The following is a 17,829-nucleotide window of genomic DNA, read 5'->3' as shown; positions in this document are numbered from 1 at the left end:
CCTCCTCCTTTCATCAAAGAATAGGGTGAACATAAATCTTCTACTGTAGAATTTAAGAAAGATAAATCCAACAGACTGTTAAGGAAAAAGGAAGGTGCTTACATCTGTAGAGATGGCTCCACACTGGAAGAAAAGCCAAGTACAGGGCGACATCCCCCACTGTGGGGTAGGACTTGAAAATCGAGATAACGGCAATCTGGATGAACATGAAGAACATGGGATGATCCCTGAGATAAAGGGAATAAACCGAGAAGATAAATTAGGATCTAACATGAGTAGGACCCCAAGGAACCAATCCTGATGACCCTCACAAACTTCACCATGGATTTCTGACAGCAGAACATCCAGTGCATGGGAAGGCCCCAAGCCCAACAGTCTAAACACACAGTACCAGGTGAACCAAAAAGCCCTCATACAAAGCAAACACTACAAAGGAGGCATCCCAAGGTTAGCTGTACCCAGGAAGGGTGGTTACTATAATTCTTTTAAACAACCATAGAAACCTGAACAGTCATCACAGACAATGATTCTAAACTTACCTTCTCACCTAGGAGGCAGACAGGAAACTAAATGAAGTCAACATTTTTTATTGCTGGCCATAAATGTTCAATCAAGACATCTAGGAAGATTCCCTGGCTGCTGAGCCCATGGATTCAGAGCTTATAAAAGCCAACTCCTTTCCTTACAGCAGTAAAGAGGGTAAGGAGGAACCCTCAGTTGCAGAGGGGCAGAGTGAAAAGAGCCCTGGTCTTGGAGTCAGTAGTCCTGGCTCCTGTCCCCATTCAACCCTGAGCTCCTGGAGAACAGGAACTGTCTCTCGACCTTCTTTGTATGTACAGGGCCTAGCCCATAATAGGCACTTAATAAATGTTAGTGAACTGACATTTACTACCTGTGTGACTTTGGCAGATTACATAGCTCATCTGAACCTCATGTGGTTCCCCAAACTTATATCATAGGGTGACTATGGGGAAAGTATGCTATAAATCTTATGTTACAGAAATGTGAGTTGTTGTTAGTACATCCATGTGAGCTACTCTTCTCAGAGAGGGCGGTAAGCCATATGAAGCTATGAAGTTCCTTAAAGGGCAATAACCACATTTCATCGCCTCAGGGCTAAAACCATGAGAGAATGCAAAAAGATCACTCTGTGTGGCTGTCCAAAGTAATGAGTGAAGGCAATGAGAAGGAACCTCTTTCTCAGGCTCCTTTCTCTGTTCTACCCTGGGAAAAATCACTGTCCTTGGCTGATTTCCCTTTCTCAGTTAAGGATAGCACTACTAGCAACCTGTTTCATAAGGGTGTTCTGTAGGACATAATCAATCCTTGTCAGCAAAGTGATGAAAAAGTAGGTCAAACTGGGAGCTCATTTAGTGGGTTTAAATCTTACATCTGGGGACAAAAGAAGCATAATACACATTAGCTTTTCTCTGAAATTCAACTGACCCAACAGTAGAATAAATTAGCACAATATAAATAAATTAGCACAGATCCACAGCCTGTGAGAAATACCGTGTGGGAGCCAGAAAACGTTTTCAGAAATGAAAAACCAACAAAACATATATACTATAGATCCCTACTTTAGGCAACTGATACCCTCAGAAGCCAAAGCATTTCTAAAGAAAGGTCAGTGAAAATGTAGTGACAAGTTAACAATTCTATAGCCTCAGAAATGTTTCTGAAAACCTCTGAACCAGCTTACTACTGAGACCTCTACTGCCAGATGTGAACTGCTACCAGACAGGCCACAAATTAATTTGGGAGTAAGATGCTGGAGGGAACAGGAGAAAATGTGAGAGAAAAATCTAGTATGCCACCTGGAGCCTTCTTTCATGCAGATGAGAAAGCCTGGATGGATTTCTCAGTATAAGGGAGTAAAGATGCTGGGAGAAGTCAGATGATTCTAAGTGACCTCTGGGGCTCCAATGACAAGGAAATGTCACATGATAACTGTGTCACCACCTCACCACGAGCTATTTTTATAGGCATTCACACATAGAAGACAGGAAAGCACATGGACTATCCTAACAAAAAGAGGAGAGAAAGGCCAACATACCTGCCACCCACCCAATTCTCTGAAAGGTCCCCTCAGTCCTACCGCTGCTCACAAGCCAGGCAGATCTGACTTCAGCAAGGGCTGAGGAGGTAGAAAGTAGACTGGATCCATTTCTTTCCTTAATTTGCTATGCGATAAATGGGGAATTATTAAGGACCTGGGTCAAAGTCACAGTAATATAAAACACTATGCAAACTGTTTCCCTAAATGGAAACCCACCCACTGTGCTCAGCCAAATGAAAATTGAAGTCTGAATAGGGAGCCAGGTCTTCAGAGAGTCTTAATGCCTGCTGGTTGTATTGGGTGATTTAAGGGAAACTTAACTGTGTCTGTCTTCTTGTCCAGGAAGCAAGACTCATAAGAATCTTCATAGGAAATTACCGTAATGTATTTTTAGCATTTTTGAAAGGGCTAGGTCCCTAGGAGATCCCTGAGGTAATACGATCTAACAGACAGATGAGACAAAGGAGGCTTTTTCCTCCTCAGGCACACATGGAAGCTTGGGAATTTTCACATAAGGCAAAATGTGACCTAAACCAAATGGAAAGATTATTTTGGCCTCTATAATATTCCTTTCCATTGTCACAGTCCGTGTCTTTTACACAGTAACATGGCAACAGGGAATCTCACAAATACAAATACTTTGGCAGGGAATGTCAGGCCAGAACAAGGCTACTGATGGCAAGCTTTTCTACTAATGCCCCTTAGTTTCCTGTGCATTATGGATGGTGACAGCACAGCTCTCAGGCAAACATCACAAAGAAACTATCTGTTGGAAAATGTCTATGTTTCAGAAAGTCATTTCCTTCATCCATCTGGCTTGTTCTGGTTACGGATTCTCTGTCACTGTGTTACATATATGGTGTTCTGTACATGCTAAAAGGAAAGGTAGGATGGTAGAAAGAGTCTGAACTGAGAATCAGGTGATCCAGGAGTTTCGAGTCCTGGCTCTGCCACTCATTGGTTATATGATACAAGTCATACACTTGTATGTATGGCAGATCACTTAACTCCTCTGAGAAACATCACTTCTCTGACTATCAGTTTCCTTATCTGAAAACGAGGATAATTACCTACTTCACAGTATTGCTGAAGGGAAATCACTCTATAAAACTTAAAGCTCTACAGAAATGGGAGTTGTTATCTTTGTTATTAAAGGAGGTGTTTAATAAATAAATTGTAAGACTGGGCAGATCTTTTTCTAATGCTATTAGGATAGAAGGTTCCCCAGGCCAAGTTTATAAAAACCTAACTATTAAGCCACAGTTCAATCTGCTACTATCAAACTTGCAGTGTCAGAGCAGCAGAGAAACCCCAAAAACATATGTGGATAAAAAGGCAATTATTCAAAACCACTTACTTCAACTTCACTGCTAAGGGAATGGTGTAGAAGAAGACATTGATCTGAAACACGCAGACAAAGAAGAGGCTGAAGTGTTCAAACATCTCTGCAAAGAAGTACCAGAAGAGACCGATGTTTGGAGTGAGATCAGGAACAGAAAGCCTGTAATTTTTACAAGAGAAAGAAAAGTTAAACATTATATGTATATGTATGTATGTGTGTGTGTGTGTGTGTGTGTGTGTGTGTGTGTGTGTGTGTGTGTGGTCAGCTGTAGCTTGTTTTCCCATAGAATTTGAGCATCACTTAAAAACTAAAATCAATGCAATGACCAACCACCATTTCAAAGGGCTAATATTAAAACAAGCTTCCCATCTCCTAACAGAGCGCAAGGTGACAGATATAGGGTAAAGAATGAGGCACATCTTTTTTTGACGTGACCAATGAAGGCATTTGTTTTGCTTGATTATCCATATTTGTTACAAGGGTTTTGTCTTTGTTTTTCTTTTTTTTCTGGAGGAGGGAGTAGTAGGAAGAAGAGAAAGTAAATGCTGGTTAATTGAAAAAAAAAATAAAATAAAATAAAAGTTACCAAAAATGCTAGGAAAAAAAGAATTTGGTCAGAGAAGGCAGTACTAGAAGGCCTAAACTTTAAAAATACAAGGTAGAGAGGGAAGCTTATAAGAGTGCAATAATATTAACTCAATGGATAGAATATAATATTTGGAATCAGAAGAACTGGGATAAAATCCTAGCTCTGATTTTCACTAGCTATGTGACCTTCAGCAAATCACTTAGTCTCTATGAGCCTCATCTGTAAAAGGGGAAATAGTAATAATTGCCTTCCCTCCCAAAAACGTTGTTATGAGATTCAAATGAAATAATACTTATAAAAGTGTTCTGAAAAATGTAAAACACAATATAGATATTTATTGTTATTCTTTTTAGCATCATCATCATTATTATTATCATTAAGATTTTGATGGTAAATGTTTTTGCTGGGAGAAGCAGGATGGTATGGTGGAAGGAAAACTGGACTTATAGATAAGAAAGACCCATTTTTGAATATTGTCTCTAATGTTTACTTTTTGTATGACCAGGGGCAAGTCACTTAATGTCCCTAATCATCAAATTCTTCATCAGTAAAGATAGCAATATCTGTAAGACATACCTCCTAGGGTTGTTGCAAGGCTCAAATGAGATAATAGTTTAAACTAATTTCTGAAACTTTAAGGTGCTAATAAAAGTCAGTTATTTACTTATTTCTTTAAAAAAATTATTTGTTCTTACTAGCTATGTGACCTTGACTTTTAAAGTATACAAATACCAAGTACAGAATTGTCTTTCTATTAGAAAAGGAAAGGAAAATCCTGGAGAAACTATCTATATTTTAAATGAGGAAGAACAAAGTTTTTCTTTAAAGGATATAAGTACTTCAAAGAGAAATTAAGGAAGGAAGAGTCTAAGCAGGCAAAGGGCAAATCCTAGACTCTATCAGGAAGCTGGTAGGTATAATTCAATTCAATTCAATTCAGTTCAAGGCACTGTACTAAGCAGGCACTGGGGATTCAAAGACAAAATGGAAAAGTCCCTGGCCTCAAGAAGGTCACATTCTACTGGAGAATACAACATATGAAGAAGGAAGCACTGTACATGGAAAATTTAAGAGGGAGACAGCATTACCAACTGAGCTCATCAAGGAAGGCTCCATGAAAATTAAACTGGGGCCAAGTCTCTAAACGAAGTCAATAATTCTGGGAGGGATAAGAGAGGAAAAAGCACACTCTTGAGAATGAGAGGCAGTTTTTGCAAAGACACAGCAATGGGAGATGCCATGATAAGTTCAGGAAATAGCTAATAATCCAATTTGGGTGGAACAAAGAGTGAAAAAAGAATATGAATTAAGGCTGGAAAGCTGAAAGAAGGGAGAGAGGGCACCAGATTGTGGAGGGCTTGAAATGTCAACTTCAAAAAGTTTTATTTTATCCTTAGGCAATGAGGAGTCATTGAAGATTTCTGAACAGAGGAACAACAAGGTCAGACCTTTAAGTCAGGAAGTCTATTTTTGTTGTTATGTGAAGAATGGTTGGAGAAGAGTGGACTTAGGGAGACTAATTATGAGGCTATCACAATAGTCCAGGTGATAAATGATAAGGCCTAAACTGGTGCCAATATGAGTACAGAGGAGGAACAGATGCAAGAGATGCTTTGGAGTTAGAATTAATGAACCTCAGCATCTAAATGGTTAAAGAGGTGAAGCAGAGAGGAGAGATGAAGATGATTTTGAAGTTACAAAATGACTGGGAAGATGTGAGGCCCTTGACATAAAAGGAGACATATGAAAGAGGGATAGGCCTAAAGAGGTTAAGATTGTGAATTTTAATTTTAGGAACATTGAGTTTGAGAAACCTAAAGAACATAAAGATAGGGATATGCAACAGGTAGTTGATGATGCAGAACTAGAGTTCAAGAGAACAACCGGAACTAGAAATATCAATTTAGGAGTCATCTGAAGTTAATACTTAAATCCATGGGAACAGATTGGATCACTGAGTTAGAAAACAGAGAAAGAACATAAACAGGCCCAGGGTACAGCCTTGGAGGATAACCCTACCAAGGAAACAAAAGATGATGAGCTACTGAAAGAAACTAAGAAGTAACTACCAGACAGGTAGGAAGAGAGTCAAGAAAGATTAGTGTCCCAAAAGCCAAGGGACAGGACAATATACAGGAAGAAGGGATAGTCCATCAATAGTAGAATCAAAAGCATCAGAGATATCAAAGAGAACGAGGATTGAGAAAAGATCACCAGTTTTAGCATTTAAGAGATAAACTCGGAAAGCAGTTTCAGATTGAGTGATAGGGCTGGAAGCCAGACTGCAAGATGGTGAAAAGCATGTTGATGGCAAGTTAAGGTAGCAAAGGTAAAGAATTCTTTCTTTTGTTTTGTTTTTTGTTTTGCTTTTGTTTTTAGGCAATTGGGGTTAAGTGATTTGCCCAGGGTCACACAGTGAGTAAGTGTCAAGTGTTTGGTCTGAGGCTGGATTTGAACTCAGGTCCTCCTGACTTCAGGGCCGGTGCTCTATCCACTGCACCACCTAGCTGCCCCCAATAATTCTTTCTTTGATCAAAAAAAGGGGGGGAAAAACTGCACTAAGACTTTTGGGACACCTGGTATAACTTTATATTTGTATCTGCAAATGTGTTTCTGTATATATCAAAATGAATGTCATAGATAAAAGAAAGGCCAATTAAGTTCCCAGAAATTAAAGGAAACTTTAAGTTAAAAAAAATTGATAGGGGCATCAGCATTTCTATACATTACCAACAAAGTCCAACAGCAAGACATAAAAAGAGAAATTCCATTTAAAATAGCTGCAGACAATACAAAATACTTGGGAGTCTACCTGTCAAAACAAACCCAGGAACTATATGAACACAACCATAAAACACTTCACACAAATAAAGTCAGATCTAAACAACTGGAAAAATATTAATTGCTCATGGGTAGGCTGAGCCAACATAATAAAAATGACAATTCTACCTAAATTAATCCATTTATTCAGTGTCATATCAATCAAACTATAAAAAATATTTTATAGAGCTAGAAAAAAATAACAAAATTCATCTGGAAGAACAAAAGCTCAAGAATATCAAGGGAATTAATTTTAAAAAAAAACGCAAAAGAAGGTGGTCTAGCCATATCAGGTTTCAAATTGTATTATAAAGCAGTGATTATCAAAGCAATCTGGTAGTGGCTAAGAATCAGAGTGGGAGATTAGTGGAATAGAATAAGTACAAATTACATTATAGTTAATGACCACAATAATCTAGTATATGGTAATATAATAATGATCCAAAGATCCAAGCCTTTGAAACCGAAACTCATTATTTGACAAAAACTACTGGGAAAACTAGAAAACAGTATGGCAGAAACTAGGTAGAGACCAACATCTGACACCGTATACCAAGATAAAGTCAAAATGGAAACATGATTTACACATAAAGGGTGATACCATAAGCAAATTAGGAGAACGGAGAATAGTTTATCTGTCAGATTTACAGATAAGGGAAGAATTTAGGACTGAAGAAAATATAGAGAGCATTACAAAATATAAAATAAATAATTTTGATTATATTAAATTTAAAAGTGTTTACACAAACAAAACCAATGCAACCAAAATTATAAGGAAAGCAAAAAACTATAGGAAAAATTTCGCAACAAATATCTCTGATAAAGACCTCATTTCTCAAATACATAGAGAAATGAATCAAATTTATAAAACTACAAGTCATTTCCCAATTGATAAATGGTCAAAGGATATGAACAGGCACTTTTCAGAAGAAGAAATCAAAGCTATCTATAGTCATATGAAAAAACGCTCTAAATCACTATTGATCAGAAAAATGCAAATTAAAACAATGCTGAGGTACCACATCCCACCTATGAGATTGGGTAATATGACAAAAAAGGAAGATGTTGAAGGGAATGTGGGAAAACTGGGACACTAATGCATTGTTGGTAGAGTTGTGGACTGATGCAAGTGCTCTAGAGAGCAATTTGGAACTACGCCCAAAGGGCTATAAAACTGTGTGTACCCTTTGATACAGCAATACCACTACTAGGTCTATATCCCAAAGGCATCCAAAAAAAGAGGAAAGGACTTTTGTACAAAAATATTTATAGCAGCAATTTTTCTGGTGGCTAAGAATTGGAAATCAAAGGGATGCCTATTAACTGAGGAATATCTAAACAAGCTGTGGTGTATGATTGTAATGGAATGTTATTGTGCTATAAGAAATAACAAGCAGGGTTATTTCAGAAAACCCGGAAAGACTTACATGAACTGATGCATACTGAAGTGAACAGAAGCAGAATATTGTACATAGTAACAGCAACACTGTTCAGTGAAGAACTGTGAATGACATAGCCATTCCCAGTAATACAATGATCCAAGACAACCTCAAAGGACTAATGAAACTATCCACCTCCAGAGAAAGAATTGATACTGTTTGAATACGAACTGAAGCATGCTAATTTTCACTTTCATTCTTTTTTCTTTTATTCAAGTCTTCTTATATAAAATAATTAATATGCAAATGTTTTATATAATTGTACTTGCATAAACTATATCTGATTGCTTACCATTTCAGGAAAGGGGGAGGGGAGGGAAGGAAGGAGGGACAGAATTTAGAACTCAAAACTTAAAAATTGTTTTAACATGGAATGAGGAGGAGGAAATAAAATATAGATTTTAAAAAACTGATAGGGGTCACAGAGGGCACAATGCAAGTATTTCAGACAAGACAATACCCAAGAAAAAAATCACCAATAAAACCAATGGCCTCTGATATTTATATAGAATGCCCAAATTAAGAAAAATAAAATAGGTGCACTAAAAATCTCATCAAAAGGAGCTAAATTTGTATGTACGTATGTGTATACACACACACACACACACACACATATATACACATACATATACATACACACACATAAAAATAACTTAGTGGGATAGAACGGTATACCTTACTTAAAAAGAACATAATAGACAAAAGGGATGTAAATATGTTGTATGTAAAGATATACTTGCAAGGAAATCCATGAAATAGAAAAGGGAAAACATAAGAGGAAGAAGCAGAAACAATAATTTGTCGGAATATACTACAGAGCACTTGACCTTAAGTCAGAAGAAATAGGTGAAGGGCTCAGGAATCTCTCCAAAGTATAGATCTGGATGTTACTCCTCTGTTCAAAAACCACCAGTAACTCCCAAATGCTAACAGGATATAAATTCCTCCAGCCCTTAAAGTCCTTCACAATCAGGCTTCAGGCCACCCTTCTCAATTCTTTTTCAATACTCTCCTTCATGTCCTCTATGGTCAAACTAACCTGGACTACTTGCTGTTTCTTTCACACAACCTTCCATCTCCCATCTTCATTTCTTTGCGCAGAACGAGCCTCATACCCAGAAAGCACTCTTCTGACTTCAACTTCTTAAAATCCCTATATTTCTTCAAAGCTTAACTCAAGGTCACCTTAAGCTACATGAGGCCTTTCCTGATCCTCCCAAGTGCTAATACCTCCCCTACACACAAAATCACCTTGTATTAACTTTGTACATATTTTATATTTGCTTATAATTGTGAATGTTGTTTCGTCTGGTAGAATATAAGTTCCTTCAGACGAGAACTGTTTTGTTTTTTTCTTTGTAGCCCCAATGCCTAGAACAGGCCTGTAGAACATTCGGCCCTTGGGCCACTTGTGGCCTGCAAAAAGACTTCTGGTGGACCTCAAAATATATAGAGAATATAAAACAGGCCTGCACAACATACTGCCCATGGACTGCATTAGTGGATTGCAAGCAGCCTGCATGCCACATGCTGTGCAGGCCTGGCCTAGAATAATGCCTGGTGAGCTGTATAATCATATTGATCAAGTTTAGCTCTGGAAAAACACTAAGAAAATGAACCTCCTTCCTTTTATTGCAAAGGTTGGTGGCTATGGGTATAAATTACTGTATACGCTATTGGATGTGTTGATCAGTTTTGTTGAATGGATTTTTTCCTTTCTTTATTAAACTTTGCTACCATGAATGACTAAGAGTAGAGGAGGGAGGACTGATAAAATGGGAAATAAATGTGACATAACAAAAAGCACCAAGAAAAAATTTTCTGACTTACATGAACTGATACAGAGTGAAGTGAGCAGAACCAAGAGAACACTGTACATAGTAAGTGCAACATTTTGCAATGATCAATTATGATAGACTTAACTCTTCTCAGCAATACTATGATCCAAGACAATTCCAAAAGACTCACAATGGAAAATTCTGTCCACATCCAGAAAAAGAACTATGGAGTCTGAATGCAGATCAAAACACACTATTTTCATTTTTTTTTGTTTTTCCCTTCTTGTAGTTTTTCCCTTTTGTTCTGATTCTTTCACAACATGACTAATGTGGAAATATGTTTTAACATGATTTTACGTGTATAACATATCAGATTGCTTGCTGTCTTGGGAAAGGGAGAGGGGAAAGAAGGAAGGAGAAAAATGTAGAACTCAATCTTATAAAAATGAATGTTGAAAACTATCTTTACATGTAACGAGAAAATAAAATGCCATTAAGTGGATGAAAAAAAAATAAAATCAGTAAGTAAGGGGCAGCTAGGTGGTACAGGGGACAGAGCACCAGCCCTGGAGTCAAGAGGACCTGAGTTCAAATCCCACCTCAGGCACTTGCCATTTACTAGCTGTGTGACCCTGGGCAAGTCACTTAACCCCAATTGCCTAGCCAAAAAAAATCAATAAGTAGGTAAAAAAAAATTTTCTTAAGTGCCTTTTGATTAAGTGACAATACAAAAGAGTGGCATGATCTTGTAATAGTATCAAGAGCACTAAAGTTCACTGAACCAATATGGATCAAAACAAATGTTTTTTTTTAGCTTATGATGGGAACAAAAGGAAGATCAATCAAAAGAAGGGTACTTGTTATTTCAAGAAGAGTCATGACAACTGACAATAAAATGAAGACAAGGTCGCTCAGTTCTTACTGTTTTTTTCTCTAGGATGTATGATTTTGGGACTCAAAAGAATGGGACAAAAATGGTCACCAAGAAATTGAAACTAACACTCTGTGAGAGGAAGATAAAGAAAGTACCAAGCTACCCTTGATGAACTGAAGTCATCAGGCATGGATGAACCACATACCAAGACACTGAAGGAACTGGTAAATGTCATCACTAAGGTTATCTGTCATCACTGGAGTTTTGGAAATAATAAGACAACAGATCTCATACAATATGTTACACTGAATTCGTGATGGATTAAACATTACCATAAAAAAGAGCTATTTAAAAATGAAAAGAGAATTATTTAACTCAGGTGTAGAGGGGAGGTTTTTTTAATCTATTAAATAAAATACAGGGGTAGCAATCCTGATCTCAGACAAAGCAAAAACAAAAACAGATCTAATTAAAAGAGACAAGGAAGGAAACTATATATTGACAAAAGGTACCATAGACAATTAGGTAATATCAACACTAAACATATAAGCATCCAAATTCTTAGAGAAGTTAAAGGAGTTAGAGAAAGAAATAGATAGCAAAACTCTATTAGTGGGGGACCTCAACCTTCCCCTCTCTGAACTAGACAAAGCTGGACAAAATAAACAAGAAAGAAGTTAAGGAGGTGAATAGAACTGTAGAAAAGTTAGATATGATAGACCTCTGGAGAAAACTGAATGGGGATAGAAAAGAATATACCTTTTTCTCAGCAGTACAAGGCACCTACACAAAAACTGACCATTTTTTAGGACATAAAAACCTCATAATCAAATGCAGAAAGTCAGAAATATTAAATTCATCCTTTTCAGATCATGATGCAATAAAAATTACATGTAATAAAGGGCTATGGAAAGACAGATTAAAAATTATCCCCATTACAAATGATGCTTACTGATGGTTTTAGGTAACCACTTCTTGTCAATTTAAGGAAAGGTCAATTTATGCTTATACTTTCAAGTGTTTTTAATAGAAATGAGTGTTATATTTTATCAAATGCTTTTTCTGCATTTATGGATATTATCATATGATTTTTGTTACTTTTATCATTGATATAATCAATTATGTTAATAGTTTTCCTTATGGCAAACCATCCCTGCATTCCTGGTATGAATCCCACTTGGTCATAATGTATAATTTTTGTAACATATTATTGTAATCTTTTAGCTAGTGTTTTATTTAGGATGTCTGCATCCATATTCATTAATGAAACTGGTGTACAATTTTCTTTCTCTGTTTTTACTTTTCCTGGTTTAGATATGAGTATCATATTTGTTTCACAAAAGGAGTTTGGTAGGACCCCTTCTTTGCCTATCATTCTAAATAATGTATTTAATATTGTAATTATAGGGTCTTCTTTTTTTTCTTTTATTTTTAGGCAATTGGGGTTAAGTGCCTTGCCCTGCGTCACACAGCGAGTTAAGTGTCAAGTGTTTGGTCTGAGGCTGGATTTGAACTCAGGTCCTCCTGACTCCAGGGCCAGTGCTCTATCCACTGCGCCACCTAGCTGCCCCAGAATTAGATGGTCTTTAAAAAATGTTTGATAAAATTTACTTGTAAATCAGTCTAGTCTTGGTGCTTTTTTCTTAGGAAGTTCATTTATGGCCTGTTCAATTTCTTTTTCTAAAATAGGTCTATTTAGATATTCTATTTCCTCTTCTGTTAATCTGGGCAGTTTGTATTTTTGTATTCTTCCATTTCACTTAAGTTGTTAAATTTATTGGCATATAATTGGGCAAAGTAACTCCTTATAATTGCTTTGATTTCATCTTCTTTAATGGTATATTCACCCTTTTCATTTTTGATACTAATAATTTGGTTTCCTTCTTTCTCTTTTTTAATCATATTAACCAATAGTTTGTCTATTTTTATTGATTTTTTTCATAATACCAACTCTTAGTTTTATTTGTTTAATTCAATAGTTGTCTTATACAAAATTTTATTAATTTCATCTTTAATTTTTAGGATTTCCAATTTAGTGTTTAATTGAGGGTTTTTAATTTGTTCTTTTTCTAGTTTTTTAAATTGCATACCTAGTTCATTGGATTCTCTTTCTTTTTTGTACTGATATAAGCACTTAGAGAGAAAAATTTTTCTCTGATTATTGCTTTTGTTGTATCCCATAGGTTTTGATATATTGTTTCATTTTCTTTAATGAAATTATTGTTTCTATTATTTGTTCTTTAACCCATACATTCTTTAAGGTTTTTGTTTAGTCTCCAATGAGTTTTTTTCTATGTTTCCATCCATGGTCCTTATTTCCCTTCATCCTATTTTTCCTCACTATTGTCCTTCTCAGCTTCTCTTTTTACCCTATCCCTCCTTTATTTCTAACTACCAACTCCCTATTTCACACCCTTTTAAACAATCTCTCCCTTATCCTCTTGCCTTACCCTCCTTTTCCTTATTCTACTCACTCCTCTAAGGGTCCCTCCCTTTTCTTCTTCCCCCACCCTCCTAAATCTTAATTTAGACACCCTTCTATACTTCCCTCTTTATCCTGTTCCCTCACCCTCTCATTTCTTTATAAATTTAGGAGACTTTTATACCCTTCTAGACATATAAGCTGTTCTCTCTTTAATCCAGATCTGATGAGAGCAGGGTTCCAGAACCACCAGCCCTCCGCCCTCATCTCATTCCTCTGTATCAGTACTTCTTCTTGCACCTCATTTGTATAATTGCTCTTTTTACCTTTACCTATGCAAATCTGCTTTTTAGAATCACTATATCATACTCAGCTCTTCCCCAATCTTTCTTTCGAACTACCCAATTACTAATGACAATCTTAAGCACACAGTTTACATTTCCACGTATAAAAAGTAAACAGTGTGTCCTTACTGAATCCCTTGTAATTGGTCTTTGATGTTTATCTCATATTTTTTCTGGATCTTACATGTCAAATTTTCTATTAAGTTCTGGTCTTTTTGCAACAAAATCCTGAGAGTCTGCTAATTCACTGAAAATCCATTTTTTTTTTCATTCAGGATTACATTTAACTGTGCTGGGTAAGTTATTTTTGGTCACAACCCCAGTTCTTTTGCTCTTCAATATATAGTGTTCTAAAACCCACGGTCTTTTAGTGAAGCAGTTGCTAGATCTTGCGTAATTCTGATTTTGCCTCCACAATATTTGGATTCTTTTTTTCCTTGTTGTTTGTAATATTTTCTCCTTATCCTGGTGGTTTTGGAATTTGACTATGACATTCCCATAGGTTTTCATCCTGGGATCTCTTTCAGATAGTGATCAGTGGATTTTTTCTATTTCTGCTTTCCCCTCCTGTTCTAAAACTTCACGACAATTTTCTTTAATTATTTCTTATATTATTGTATCAAGATTCTTCTTTCATGTAGTCCGATTATCCTTATGTTTTCTCTCTGTGATCTGTTCTCCAGATCAGTTGTTTTTCTTATGTTTTACATTCTCTTCTATTTTCTCATTCTTTTTATTTTGTTTTACTATTTCTTGGCATCTTATAAAGTCATTCACTTCCCCTTGCCCAATTCTAGTTTTCAAGGAGTTGTTTTCTTCCTTAATATTCAGGACCTCCTTTTCCGGTTGGTTGACTTTCTTTTCATAATTTTCTTGGTTTTCTTGGATTGTTATTTTTTTCCCCCTAATTTTTCCTCAATCTCTCTTATTTGATTTTTAAAGTCCTTTTCAAGTTCTTCCCAGAAATCTTTTTGGGCACTAACCATTTGACATTACTCTTTGAGGTAGGAGAGACTTTTTTTGCTTTAGTACACTCTTCTGAAAATGAACCCCAGACTTCTCCATTCCCATAGAAGCTGTCTATGGTTGGGTTCTTTCTCCTTTGCTTGCTCATTTTTATTTTGTTTTTTTGTTTTTATTTTTAGCAGCTTTTTATTACATTCATCTCTAATACTGGAGCGTGACGTATGGTGCCTCTAGCCTCAGGTCCTTCTTTGTGTTATTTTTTGAGCTTTGTCCAGGGCCCAACCTCAGCACGCCTTTCTCCCTCCAAGCCATAGCTAGAGTCCCCAGGCACACTATGAAGGAAATGCTCTTGATTCCTGAGGACCCTCCAGTGGCTGTGATCTTCAGTTCTCCCCTCTGGCCTGGAACTGAAACCAAGAAATCAGATCTCCACCTGGCCCCACTGCTTCTGCACTCACCCGGCGTATGCTGGTTCCTTCTCACCACAGCTAGGCACTGTGTTTCAGCAGCACAGCTGGGCCTGGAGTCCCTTGGCAGCAGAGGTTCCCTTCAATCTTCCCCTGCTCAGATGTCTGACACCCCACACTGTCTGTGAGGCGAAAATCTCTGTGACTGAGGATGATGCTACCTCCCAACCCAGCTGCCCCCAGAGCTTGTTGTTTCAGTGGGGATAGCCTGGAGATGGCTGTACTTCACTCAGGCTGACCCTCTGTCCTGAGGTCTTCTCCCATTGTCCCAAGAGGACTACTGCTCTGTCCCAACTCGTTTATTTTTGCAGCTCTACATTCACCCTGAGGTGCTATTTTGTCTTGCTTGTGGAGAAAATCTGGAGAGCTTGGAATTTACTGACCTACTCTGCCATCTTTCCAGAATTCCCCCTAACAATCAGTAATTTCATCAAAGAGAATGACAATAATGAGACAACATACCAAAACTTATAGGAAGCAGCCAAAGCAGTACTTAGGGGAAAACTTCTTATCTCTAAATGCTTACATGAATAAAATAAAAACAGAACAATGAATTGAGTATGCAATTAAAAAAGCTAGAAAAAGAATAAATTAAAAATCCCCAATTAAACACCAAATTGGAAATTCTGATATTCAAAAGAGATTACTAAAATTGAAAGTAAGAAAACTACTGAACTAATAAATAAATCTAAGACCTGATTTTATGAGGAAAAAAAAACAATAAAATAGATAACCTTTGGCTAATTTGATTTAAAAAAAGAAAGAAGAAAATCAAATTACCAGTATCAAAATTGAAAAGGATGAATTCACCACCAATGAATGCTGAAACATAAATATTGGAGGGAATGTGGGGCACTAATGCATTGTTGGTGGAGTTGTGAACTGATCCAATCATTGTGGAGAACAATTTGGAACTATGCCCAAAGGGCTATAAAACTGTACATACTCTTTGATCCAGCAATACCACTACTAGGTCTGCATGCCAAAGAGATCATAAAAAAGTGAAAAGAACCTACAAGTACAAAAAGTATTTATAGCAGTTCTTTTTGTTGTTGCAAAGAATTGGAAATTGAGGGGATGCCCATCAACTGGGGAATGGCTGAACAAGTTGTGGTATATGAACATCATGGAATACTATTGTTCCATAAGAAATGATAAGCAGGCAGACTTCAGAAAAACCTGGAAAGACTTGTATGAACGGATGCTGAGTGAAGTGAGCAGAACCAGGCAGTAATAACAGCATTGGGCAATGACTGACTGTGATAGACTTAGTTCTTCTCAGCAACACAATGATCTAAGATAATTCCAAAAGACTCATGATGGAAAATGCTATCCACATCCAGAGAAAGAACTATGGAGTCTGAAAACAGATCGAAGCATACTGTTTTCTCTTTTTTTGTTGTTTTTTGCTTTTTCTTTCTTGTGTTTTTTTCCCTTTTGTTCTGATTCTTCTTTCACAACATGACTAATGTGGAAATATGTTTAATATGATTATATATGTATAGCCTACATTAGATTGCATGCGTCTTGGGGAGGGAGAAAAGGAGGAAAAATTTAGAACTCAAAATCTTATAAAAGTGAATATTAAAAACTAAACTAAAAATAAATAAAAAGTAAATTAAAATTTTAAAAATTAAAAACAAAAACCAAAAAAAGTTGTGGTATATGAATGTAATGGAATACCACTGTTCTATAAGAAATGAATTGAGTTTGGCATGGCTTTCTCTAGATGAAGCTATATCAGTTCTTTGCAAATACTACTGACCTTTCCAAATGCTCACAAGCTATCCCCTTAATAAATGTAGTCTAAAAATTTTCCAGGAGTCAGTCAGATTCACTCGTTTATCATTTGGGGATAACATTCTTTTTCCCTTTGGGGAAACTGGGACAACATTTTTCTGACTCTACCCCTAAGGCTCTTTTCCCATTTTCCACAATTTAAAAAAGTGACAACTATAAACTTAATACTAAACATAATTTCAATTTGCTTTCCAATTATTTACATTCAAATAAATGAACTTAATGAATAAAATATAGTAAACTGTCACTTCTCTCAATCTTTACCACTCTTCTTTGTTAGTTTCCATTTAATATTTATATGGTGATAATTAGTATATACTTTGTTCCTCTGGGTTTTTTTTTGTATTATTTCATAATCATTCTTCTAGGTTTCTTTATATTTTTTATACTTGTCAGACTTAATTGCTCTGGTAGCATTACATTACATTTGTATATAACAATTTATTTAGCTATTGTCCTACTGCTAGACATTTAGGTTGTTATACTGCTTCTAGTTCCAATAATGAAATTCAAGTAATGCTTCTGTAAATATATTCAAAATTGTATATCTTGGTTTAAATACTCTTATGATAATATTCTTAACAGTAGAATTGTTGGGTAGTGGATAGAGTCACTTTTGTAACTTTTGATATGTACAGTTATATTGCTTTTCTAAAATGTTCTACTAATGGTCAGTTCTCCTAGCAATGAATACATGCACCTGCTATTGCACAATTGCATCAGAATTGGATTTTGTTAGTTCTGATTATTTTTGTCATTTTGATGGGTGTGGGGTATAATATCCCTATGTTGTTTAAATATGAATCTTTTAGATTATTAGTGAGTTTGAATTTTTTTTTTTAACAAGGTAACTAGACTGGAGATCTAGAGGGGTTAGATAAAAGTGTCTCACATTATTCAGGTGGACAAGATGGAGAGATATGATCTAT

General features: G+C 36.2%; 1 protein-coding gene across 1 annotated transcript in view; it reads right to left on the bottom strand.

The window, feature by feature from the left end:
• PIGU (phosphatidylinositol glycan anchor biosynthesis class U) overlaps positions 1 to 17,829 on the bottom strand; it is a 111,143-nt gene that overhangs the window by 20,329 nt on the left and 72,985 nt on the right. Inside the window, exons 9-10 of the mRNA XM_027867090.1 lie at positions 3,417 to 3,560; positions 103 to 227 (exon numbers count right to left, since the gene is read on the bottom strand). Of these exons, the coding sequence (XP_027722891.1) occupies positions 103 to 227; positions 3,417 to 3,560 (269 nt within the window). The remainder of the gene's footprint in view (positions 1 to 102; positions 228 to 3,416; positions 3,561 to 17,829) is intronic.

Source organism: Vombatus ursinus, unplaced genomic scaffold, assembly GCF_900497805.2.
Source record: "Vombatus ursinus unplaced genomic scaffold, bare-nosed wombat genome assembly UNPS02014785.1, whole genome shotgun sequence".
NCBI classification, from domain to species: Eukaryota; Metazoa; Chordata; class Mammalia; order Diprotodontia; family Vombatidae; genus Vombatus; species Vombatus ursinus.
This window is presented reverse-complemented; position numbering and strand designations above follow the sequence as displayed.